The sequence below is a fragment of the Rhinolophus hipposideros genome (genome assembly GCF_964194185.1).
Source record: "Rhinolophus hipposideros genome assembly, chromosome: 1".
Classification (NCBI taxonomy): domain Eukaryota; kingdom Metazoa; phylum Chordata; class Mammalia; order Chiroptera; family Rhinolophidae; genus Rhinolophus; species Rhinolophus hipposideros.
In genome coordinates, this window is record NC_138047.1 from 19,511,315 (window position 1) to 19,523,026 (window position 11,712).

General features: G+C 46.4%; 1 protein-coding gene across 1 annotated transcript in view; it reads left to right on the plus strand.

Annotated features, from left to right (window-relative positions):
• Positions 1-11,380, plus strand: part of RSU1 (Ras suppressor protein 1) — a 171,138-nt gene extending 159,758 nt beyond the window's left edge. The window contains exon 9 of the mRNA XM_081058044.1: positions 10,428-11,380. Coding sequence (XP_080914170.1) covers positions 10,428-10,530 — 103 coding nt within the window. The 3' untranslated portion in view covers positions 10,531-11,380. The remainder of the gene's footprint in view (positions 1-10,427) is intronic.
• Positions 11,381-11,712: the final 332 nt, after the last annotated feature.

Sequence of the window (11,712 nt, forward strand, 5' to 3'; positions counted from 1 at the left end):
TATTGTGTCAGTCAACAAATGTTCAAAAATTACGTGCCCGTGTCAAAGGATATTAAACAAGTCAAAGGATACTAAACAAGACAGGCAAGGTTCCTGTGCTCTGAGCGTTAACCTTCTATTAAGGGAAGCAGGAAACAAGTAATCAAAGAAACGAAATGGTGTGCAAGAAATGAATATAGTCCAAGACATATTGTGGGCAAAAAAGACCTCTCTTAGAAATTTATTCTTTGAAGTAGACCAGAGTGATGGGTCGGTCAGGACCCAGCATTCCTTTGATTGCGAGAGACACAGAGCCCAAGAGGAGTGGAGATAATTTTATACTAAAAGTAATCCAGGGGTACAGTAGACTTCTGGTATGGCATGATGCAGGGGCTCAGTGTCATTGGATCCCATCTCTCTCCATCTTTGAGTTCTGCTTTGTCTGTGCTGGTTTCTCGCGGGCAGGCTCTCCTCACAGACGTCAACATGGCTGCCAGCAGATCTGGGCTCCTACTTCAACTAAAACAGAAAAGAAAGGACTTTTCTTCCCAACAGTTTGAGCAAAGGTCCCAGGTCTTTGTGTGGTTGGCTCAAACTTGCCCTAGGCTCAGGTGTGAACCAGTTACTGTGCCAATAAAGGGAAAGGTTTGAGACCGAGTCGTGTTTTGACACTGAAGCTGGGACAGCATAGCCAGATTGGAGTCCAGGAGGTTGCCTTGAATTCATATGAAAGGTGTTTAACTTCTCTGTGCATCTGTTTCCCCACCTGTGAAATGGAGAAGGTAACAGCACCTATTTCAGGAAGAGCTGGAGAAGAATATTCCAGACAGAGTGAATAGCAGCAAGTGCAAACCTCAGAAGCGGGCAGGGCCTTACATGTTTGTCCATGTGCTGGGGATTGGGAATGTGGAGGGTAGTGTGGAGGAGGGGAGAGAGCCGGCAAGAAGCTGGACCTTGCAGGTGTGGGTCAGCGTTTCAGTGGTTGGGGTGGCGCCATGTTTGTTTTCTCTGCTTCCTCTTGGAGACAGCCCTGTCAGGGCATCCACAGAACACCCAGCCTGGGTCCTCACTGCCTTTCTCTGGAGGATGCTTACATTCCCACTGCCAGCATTTACCCCCCTGCGTTGCTAACCAATAGCAACCCTTCTGATGGACAGATTTTCTCTCTGGCTTTGTAAATAAATACCCCTGATCAGTCAAATCTTGCTTGCCCAAGACTTGTGCTGGTGTTATTTGGGTAACTTTTCATGTTGTCGCTTTGATCCATTTCATGTTATTACAATTTAACACCTAGAGGGCAATCTTACTTTAAATTCAAGTTTTAGGTAACGTTTCTCTCTCGCCCCAACTGTCATAATCTCTCCATCCAGGTCTGTATTGGCAGGATGTGAAATTTAAAGCAGGTTATACGATATCGACAAAAGCAGTAATTTGTGATTATATAGTATTAACGTCCAGTTGTCCATGCTAAGGGATCTGTTTAGCTTTTGAGAGCCAAACTCAAGAGAGTGAATTTTAAAGTAGCGTTGTTGTAGGGATAATTTTTGAAGGGCGTAAATGCAAATCTAAAAATAATTTCTTCCTCACATTTATGGGTAGGTTTGTATATCTATATGTGTGTTACAAATACATACAAACGTATATGGTTGGATGTGGTGTTGTTTTTTTTTTTAAAATCTCTACAAACACGGGGACTGTATTATAAAATAATTCTTTCTGTAAATAATGTTCTCCAATGCTGCAGGTATGAAATCTATTAAAGAAATAGCTTGTTTGGGAAACTTAGAAAAGCCCATAGCCTTGTTTTCTTTTGCCTTTTTAGTTTACTTTGCAAACTGCAACATTTAGCACTTTGCAGTTTAATTTAGAAGGATTACCTCTATTCTTAAATGCTTAAGCAAGGAAGCAAGTTGCGGTTATTGATTTTTCTCTGCATGTATTCCGTGAAAGCTGTATTTGCGCCTTCCCTGGGGACCATACCCCTGAACTGCATGCTTGCTGGTGACAGCTCGGACCTCTGATACATAACCAAAGACCTCGCCTAATATCCTTGCAACTGCTCAGGGAATTTTTATTAAGTAAAAGCATCATTAGAGTAGACAGGATGATGAAGTTTAATGAGCATCTTTTGTGCATGAGATTGTTAGTTTTGCTCTGCTAGAATCCTCATTTCTCCCCTCCAGTGGGGCAGATAGTGAGCCTAGAATGGATGGGGTATTTTAATATCTGCCTTACAGTTTATATTTTCGTATAGTTTAATATCTGTCCTCAGCCGGCTACAAATTCTTCTTGGCTGTTGATATGGGTGCCATTGGCACATGTATGTTCATGTCTCATATATTTTTTCATGCTGTGTTGGAGGCAGAGAGCAGTGAAGGTTGTAATAAGTAATGTGAATGTGAGACACAATTTGTGAATTACATGGAACCATCTCTTGGAGGTTTGATCTCCAAAAATCATTGCCTTTTGAATTAATCAGACTTCTCGTGGGAATAAGGTACCTGCTAATTTTTTTTTCCCTTAAAGACTTATCATTTTATGTGCTAAGGTTCTGGCACCAGCCCTCATAGCTGCTAAATAGGATTTAAAAAAAGGTATTACAAAGGCTTACTAATAATCTCGGCTTCACACTGTCCACACATTTATTTAGGAGATTTTAAATTTAGTATTTTACCGTCAGATAACAGATTCTAAACAAAATGATCTCTCTCCATTCTTGTCGCTGGCCATATACTTAGATTTTACAGTTGGCTCTCTTCTTGGTCTGTATGGGGACTTTCCATGGAAACACCCAAAACAACAGGAGGGCGGCAGATGACATGAGCAAATGACTTAAAAGCAGCATATTGTACCTTTCATATACCTGGCGTTCTGAAACACAATATTTACACAGCATGCAATGTGCTTCTCACGGTGCCTTGAATATATGGGAAGCGAAAGAAGTGAAGTCTGCAGTCCCCACCCTCAAAAAAATGTGTGGCTTATTGAAAAGACAAAACGGAGACATTGAAAAAGATAGGAGACAAGCTGACTTGGTGCATTAAGAGTTTGGACTTTGGGAATAATTGCCTGGGTTTGATCCAGGCCTAACTTGCTAAGCCCCAGTTTCCTCATTTGAAAAAGGATGATAAAAGCCCCTACTTGATTGGATTATCGTGACAATGCATGTTGGATGAATGGCAGCCGTAACTGTCATGTGTTGCCACCAAGGTTCTCTGCTGGTACTTGCAAATAACAAGCCAAGAGCAGGAATCACTTCCTGTATCATAAGGACTTATTGGTAAAATCCTGATAAATCCCTCAGTATTTTGTGAAGGCAGAAATCAGGGAGGTGGCGGTGCTGTGAAAAGCTTAGAAACGTGGATGAGATCTGAATTGCAGAAAAGACCCAGGCAGGCATTCCAAGTGATAGTAACACAGATCAGCACAAAACAGGCCAACCAGAGTGCTGGCTGGCAGGCAAGGCTGATTCTAGCCCTCAGATTGATTTGGCGCTTGTATTTTTCCCAGCACTTCAGTGAACGGATGTCAGTCTGATTGTCAGAAGTAACTGCAAAGGCAGATAGTCCCATTTGCCGGTTAAGATAGCAGATACTCTGAAACAGATGTGGCGCCAGGGTTACTCCGCTAATAGGTGGCAGAACTCACACACGGTCCACCTTTCCCACTCTCCTCATCCCCTTCCTACTGTACTCGGGTCTGTTAGTGAACAGAAATGAGGTGGGGTAAGTTAAGCGTGAAGTGGCATGTTCTGTGGCTGCTCTATGCCACACACCAGGCTGGAACACACAGTATGCAAGCTGTTTTCCATACATAAACCAAGGACAGATTATTCCGTCACTTGTGCGTAGGACACACTAGAGGAGGGAATGGCTTGGCAACAGGGAGACCAAAGAGGAACCCATTGTAATAATCTAGTGTCCATGTGATAGCGTAAGAGAAAATGAGAATGGATAGTCATAGCATGATGAAAAGAAGAGTACACGCCATGAAGTGATTAATCGCGTAGTTATGAACCTTTTCAGAGCTGATGAAAGCTGTGTTCCCTTCTGCTGAAAAATACACATACAGCTTTTCTGAGAGTTTCGAACACTTCCCAGGTCCCAAGCTAAGAATGTCTATTGTAGAAGAAGTATCAATCAAACTTGATTCATGTGGTGACCGAAAAAAAAGAGGCAGATGTCAGAATGACTTCATTTGTGATCCTGATGGTCTGGAGATGGAGAGGGACAGCCCTGTGGGCGTTGGGGTAAGAAACCGCCATGTGATTTGGTTGGTTTCAGAGCTGTGTCCCAGTGAGAACAAGGCACAGCAGGGCTTGAAGATGGCAGTGACGTGGAGGGCTGTTCAGAGATAATGACTGAAACTGTAAAATTAGATGATCGTTCTAGGGAGACTATGCAAAGGGATCGCAGCAGAAACAAGGACATGTCCAGAGAGAGAATAAGAACTCGGACAGTGCATTGCAACCAAGGGAGGAAATTTTCAAGGAAGAATGGGGTCTTCCACAGCGGTCTTCATGGCTGCAGGAGTGCAGTGGTGGAGGCTCTGCGGGAGACCCATGGATCCCCCAGAAACCACAAGACTCACATGGATTTTTTTCCTTAAAAAGTGAAGACGCACATAGTAAATAAAATGTACCTATCAATGATAGAGAAGCATGCAGATCATCATGCTTAATATGACATTTGTTGCAAAATTTATTCTGATTCTGGCAGGCTGGAATTTTTTGCTGTGCCATCTTAGATGCCAACGGGCAGGCGTGTGCACTTGCATGGAACTGAAAGTGGCCGGTAGACAGGTTGCTTTCACAAGATGCCTCCGAAGGGAGCAGTCTGGTGACCCGAGCAGTCCCAATCCATTTCATGATGATTGCTCCAGTACTGGTGTTTGGCGGGGGTTCTTCAGCTGGCTGCTGAAGGCAGGGCCCATCCCCAGGGACTAGACCAGTGGCAAACCCTCATGGCAGAGCAGTGCTGACTCACTCCTGCCCCAGGACGAGAGCCCCCACAGACATTTCAGCTTTGAGAATCTCTTCAGCAACTGAACCTGTTCATCAGAGGCCTGAGCGTAATTGATCCCTGCCTGTCACTTTAGGTTGTTCTTTGTTGGCTTTTTTCCCCTTCCTTAATCATCTCCCAATTACCATCTGTAAACCTCAGATTTCAGGGGAGAGATTTTCTAAGACTCTGTGCCATAGGTTCCCTTCGTTTGCTGGGTTGAGCAGTGCGCCCATGGATGGCGGTACCCCATTGGTGGCTTTGTGCCAGAAACCTCCCTGAGAAGGTCTCTGAGGGCAAGGTGGCATTGCCGGCTGTGCTGTGTGTGTGGAGACAGCACCTGAGCAGCGCTAGGGACTGGCCCGCTCAGCCCGAGTCACGGACCTTTGTGAGAGGCCATCCCGGAACAGCTGCGATGTGTGCAGACAGGAGCTTTTCCATGTCTGGTTTGATCTCCTCCTGGGCGCTGCAAGGTAGCTGGAAATTTTTATCCTCATTTTGCAGATGAGGACCTCAGACTGTAGCAGTTAGACACTTGCCCAAAGCCAACATGTCGCTCAGACCCGAGCAGGGTGTGGGGATGCCGAGGTCAGTGAAGCCTGGAACTATCTTCCAAGCATCCTCACGGCCAGGTGTGTCAGGGGCCACCTATACAGAGCACGGAGGGGACGTGCTGGTGTCGGAAGTGCCTTGTGCTGGGCTGTCAAACACGGTGGGAATTGTCCCGGTGGAGGAGGCAGAAGGAACAGACCCGGCAAGAGAAGCTGCATTCACCAAGGCTCAAAGGGGCCAAGTATGTCAGGAGAGGAGGTTAATGTGGCAGTCAGGAGGACAGAACTCCAAAGGCTGTGGGCTGTTTGAATTCATCATGTGTTTTATTTCCTGTATTTTGTGAGGCTTGGACGTACAGGGGTCTTGCTGGCTGGTAAGAGACCGCCCTTCCTTGGGCTCACTAACTCCTAGAGACAGCAGACAACTCGTCTGCAAGCACACCTTTCACGTACAAACCACCCAGTGCAAAGCCCGAACCCTTACCCAGCTCCTTTACCTAATTCATACACACCAAGGCGGTATTTCCCCTGTTCCCGGTAATAGACAACTAAAGACCACCGCTGTCACCCAGAGTCCCCTGAAATTACTCAGATGATCCCATCCTGAACTCGCTCGAGCCTGCCTACCCTGCCTCACCCATTCCTTTCCACGAAGAGGCTCTGGGCAGTGCTCTGTCCTTCGTTCCTTCTGCCTCCTTACTGACCCTGGCACTTCCCCACATGGCCCTGCATGCTGTGCCTCCCTCCCCCACCCCCGCCACCCCCGCTCGCAGGAGCTGCACGTAATGAAACTTCTTTCAGTGGCTTTGACCACTGACCTTCTGTCAGTATCTGATACTGAAACTTCTTTCAGTGTCATCATCACTCAGTGACTCTCCATGACCCTTTGTAAATTAATCCCAGATACATTCAAAACACGGGCCATGAATGTTAGCCTCAGAGAACAGAGGGGCTAGGACCCCTATCAGACTACAGTGGGCAGGACAGTTGCCTGCCTGTTCCCATCCTTCTGGTAGAAACAGCACCCTTTGTTCCTTTGGGCACAGTTTGTGCCCTTTCTAAAACTTACCTTTTCAATTTTCCTCCTTTTCAGTGAGCTGCTACGCAAGAAAGACTGTTCTTTCTTTTTCTCTCTCTTCCTCCCTCCCTCCCTCCTTCCCTCCCTTCCTCCCTCCTTCTCTCTTTTTTCCTGCTGAAATTAAGCAGAATCTTCCTAATAGGCTGCCCTGTGGGTGACCCAGAGAGTCTCACTTACTGTATGAGTTCCCCGTTGCTGCTGTAATAACTTACGCATGATCTTGGTGGCTGAAAACAAAACAGATGTATTGTCTTACAGTTTCGGAGGTCAGAAAGTCCCCACGGGATTGTTAACTCTGGAGGCTCTAGGCGAGAACACATTTCCTTGCCTTCCTGGCTTCCATAAGCTGCGTGCATTCCTTGGCTGGTAGCCCCTTTCTCCATCTTCAAAGCCAGCAGCATAGCAGGTTCATATGTCTGACGCCCCCTCCTGCCTCCCTCTGATAAGGACCCTTTGGGCCCTCCCTGATAACCCGGGTTAACCTTTCCAGCTCAAAATCCTTAACTTCCTGACTTCTGCAAAGTCCCTTTTACAATTCACAGGTTTCAGGGATTAGGGTGTGGGCATTTGGGGGGGCCATTATTCTGCCTACCACACTTACCCGATGGAGGTCCCATGGTTGATCGCCGGTACAGCCAGGAATGGAGCCCAGGATGTTGGACCCCAAGGCACTTGTCCGTCCTGCTCCGCCACAGCGGTGTCTCCACGTGGGAATGGTTGCTCAGTGAAGTGCAGCTGTGCATGTGCCCACAGCCGGAGGAGAAGAAGGGTCACACAGAGAAGGCAGGGCAGTGCCGTCTGGCTCCGCGGTGACTCACCCAGGAAGTGGGGCCCTGCAGTTACATCTGCTTTCTTCAAAGAGAATTAAAACCTTTCTTCCAGAGATACTGGGGGATTTGGCATTGATAGAAAATGCCATGTCTTTTTTCTCCGAGGAGAAAGCCCTAAAGAAGTGAAGTAATCACATAATTATCTATATTTAATCACTCGGACTGTGACCCCACGTCAGTCCTATTTTTCATCAGGCGTTTGCTGGCCACTGGCAGTATGTTTACCACGGTGCTGAGTTATTTAACCACCACTGCCACCCTGCGAGGAAACCTACACTGTTTTTTGCAGATGGAAAAACTGAGGCCTGGTGGGGGTGAGAGTCGCAAATAGTTGCCCAGAGTCCACAACTAGTAAGTGGCAAAACTAGGATTTAAGCAGCACGCTCAGGACTGCTGTCCTTCTGGCTCTTTGTTGTGACTTGTGTGTAGCCCCAGGAAGTGCAGGCCCAGTGGGTTCTGCCATGAAGAGTCAGGAACAGGTGCACTGGAACATTCTATTTCCTTCCTAAAAGAGAGGACGCTTGCTGGCAGAATCCCAAGCAGCTTCTGCACCCACTTCTGAAATGACTTTGCTAGATGACCCCCACCCTTTGGTCACCTCCCGCCCTGACCCCTCCTGGGAAGCTTTCCATGCCTCCTCATTCAGACATGTTACTCAGTAAGCCTGTGTCAAATCCGCTTTTCTTCTTAATCCTCTGACCTCCTTTTTGCCGATACCACTTTCCTAGCACCTGTTTGTACTGCCGGGTTTCTAAGTGCATGAACCATGGACTTGTGTTTCTGCAGATTATTGTGACCCTTAGAGTTTGATGTTGTGTATGAGTAAGAACGTGTATATTTTTTCCCATATGGGGATAGAGGCTTGGAAGGTAGAGGAGAGAGATGTGAAGCTGTAAGAAAGCTGTATAACTGAAGCTCCTGGGGCCCTGTGAATGCACAGAACAGTCAGACCTTTGCTGTGTGCCAGGTGACCGGAGCCTGGAGAGCAGAGGCGCCCCCTGGGGCCAATCACACCACAGCCTCTGAGCTCCAGGAAGGTGCTTCCTAGGAGGAGGAGCCAGGCAGGGCCGATAGAGGCTCGGTACGTTTCAGAGAGGGCGTGATCAAGGTGAGGAGTACAGCAGACGGGTCTCCTTGGCTCGGGGTTCCACCTGTCTGTCTGATGCATCTGGGAGAGATGTGGAGGGGTGACGAAAGGGGGTGCACGGGTTGGACGACCCCTCCCCCAGCTAATGCATGATAACCTCATCTCCAGATGCTTGACTTAATCACCTCTGCAGACTCTCTTTGGCCATGTAAGGTGACAATCACAGGTGCTGGGGATCGGGGCAGGGACATCACCTGGGCGGAGGGAGCCACAGCAGTACAGCTGGGCTGGCTGGACGTTCCTCTTTGCCTGAACCAGTGCTTCTGTATCTGGGACCCAGGGACGCCAGGTGTGTATGATGTAGACATCAGGGAAATCAGTGGTCCTTTTCAAAGTGTAGGGAAGAGGGGCCTACGTGGCTTAAAGATCCGTTCTCCTGGATAGCAGGTTCTTTTGGAGAAGATGTTTTTCCTGTGGGGGCACAAGGTGGCCCCCCATTAGGCTGGGGCGGATTAGCCAAAAGTCTAAGCTAACTTACAGAAGTTGAAAACTAACTTGCAGGTGCTCATGTTACCTGCCGAGGACGTGGGGTACCTCCTGACCCAAGAGATGGCCCTTCCCTTTCCCCGGGGAACAATGCCAGCACCTGGCTGGACATGCGTTCTCCAGCTTGTAGCTGCGTCTGCTGCCAGCTCCACACTGCGTTCTGAACTCCTTGGGGGCAGAGCTCTGTTCTCCCGATCACTGCTGGTGGGACCTGTTCAGACCGCTTGTAAGGAAGCGTATGGAGGCCTCTGGAGAAGATCGGAGACAGGGTGACCTTATCCAAACCCGAGTCCAACTTCCGCTAAGCACTCCATCCATTGACCAGCTGTGTTCTGTACCTTAGCCCAGCAAGCACAGTGTCATCAGAGCGTTGGTCTATGCCCAGTAACACTGCCCTGTGCGTCTGGCAAAATGCGAGCATCAGGAGAGGGCATTGGTTCCCCAAGTGGACCTTAGGAAAAGGGACACCTCACACAGGCCAGCAGTCTTTGTGTCAGCCCTCGCTCCTTCGGCGATTGCAACAGGCAGAGGTTTCCTCTGAGGAAACCGACACACCCACCAGGCTCTCTCGGGGACGCAATTATGTCAATAAGGGGAGGTGAGCTTGTGCCATATTTATTTTAGGGTGGCTTTTAATTTCGTTTAATCAGAATTACTCATAAATTATCGATTAACTACTGTCTGCTGTTTAGTTCAATCCTCTCAGGGCAGAGCTAGTTGGCTCTGCGATGAATGCCACGGGCCATAATTGTAGGATACTTTGTCAACATTTAATCAGTGGTACTTACTCACATGACATTGATGAGTGGTCGCCACCCCGGTGCTATCCATCATGCGTCAGCAGCTCGCGAGGGCTCGGACACCATCGCTCTCTGTCACATTATCCAACCCCTGGGTTTTCAGGCCAGGCATGAAGCTCACTTTTCACTAAATGGACACTCCATCTCTTCAGTTCAACCCAATTTTTGTCATTGTCGACATAAACACTCACAGCCTTTGGAGCTTCAGTCTGGAATGGCTGGGCTGGGTATTGTCAGCTCTCACAACCCTGTGTCTGTCTTCCTTTGCTGTTTTTACACCTGGCCCAGTGAGTGTGAAATTCCAAGAGACTTGTCAGAATTGGCCCTCATTGGAGAGAGGGGTGTGTGTGTGTGTGTGTGTGTGTGTGTGTGTGTGTGTGTGAATTTTTAATTCTTAAATATAGTTTATGATCCAGAGAAAGCAGAAGTGATCTTTTGATTTCCTTTGGCTTACTGAATATTCCTGGAGATGAACTTGTTATTTAAAGCTCTACCAATAGAAACTTGTCTTATGTTGGGAAGGTAGATCTCACACTTTCTCCCTCTCTCTTTTCAGTCTCTACGGCAGACACATGCAGGCAAACCCAGAACCGCCGAAGAAAAATAATGACAAATCGAAAAAGATCAGCCGGAAACCCCTGGCAGCCAAGAACAAATAAGGGATTGGCGTGGGATGGACTTCTGGTCGCTTCTCTCATTATTACTTCTGTTCTCTCTTGCTCTGTCCCACAAACAATTACAGTTTACCCTGAACAACGTGGGTTTGAACTAAGCAAGTTCATTTATACGTGGATTTTTTTTTAAATACTGTAAATGCATTTTTCTCTTCCTTAGGATTTTCTTAAGATTTTCTTTGCTCTAACTTTATTATAAGAATACAGAATATAATACATATAATATACAAAATATGTGTTAAGAGACTATGTTATCGGTAAGGCTTCTGGTCAACAGTAGGCTGTTAGTAGTTAAGTTTTGGGGAGTCAGAAGTTATACGTGGATTTGCATCTGAGGGGAGGGATGTTGGCACACCTAGCCCTCATTGTTCATGGGTCAATTGTGCGTGTGAGTGTGTGTGTATGTGTGTGTGAGTGTGTGTGTTTCTTTTCACTTTTCTTTCTAATGCTTACCACCTTACCTTTTTATTTCTTTCGGTAGGTAGTATATTTTTGTAAGTTCTTAAAACCATTTTCATTTGTTTCCTTAAAAATTACCAAAGGCAGGAAACAGCTCTAATTCAACTGCAAATTCCACAGTAGGCCCAGGTTTCAGTTCCTTGAATAGATGCTTACAGGGCTGCTTTTTATCAAAAGAAGAATTGAAGTCATGTAACCATTTAAATGTCACAGTTAACACTCTTCACTCTTCTATTTCTTCACATAACTCATTCTTTTGCTTTGTTAAAAATTTTCCTTCACCACCAAGATATTATGTTAACTTATAAATGATTTTAATAAAATCTTGAATTTGTATTACATGTTGCTTCTTAATAAAGAACAATCTGATCTTGGGGATACTCGTATATACAGATTTTTGTTTACTTTTTTCCCAAAATTATCTTGTCCACTTTTATTGGTTGTAGATAGTAAACCCTGAAACTTTCCATGAAAAAAAAAAAAAAAGTAAAGTTAGAGTTAGTTTCTTCTCACATCGATTTGTCAGGTTTTTTTTTCCTTCTTTTTTTTCCTTTGAAGACTGTTGCTAAATTAGGAAGGAGTAGAAAAACAAATCTCGGGGAGATTCTGCCAAAGGATTTTGGAAAGCAGCATTTCTCAGCTGAAGCAGTGGTGACTTCTGCCCGTGGTTGGTCGTCAAGAGCTGTGAAACGGAGAGAGAAAAAAAAT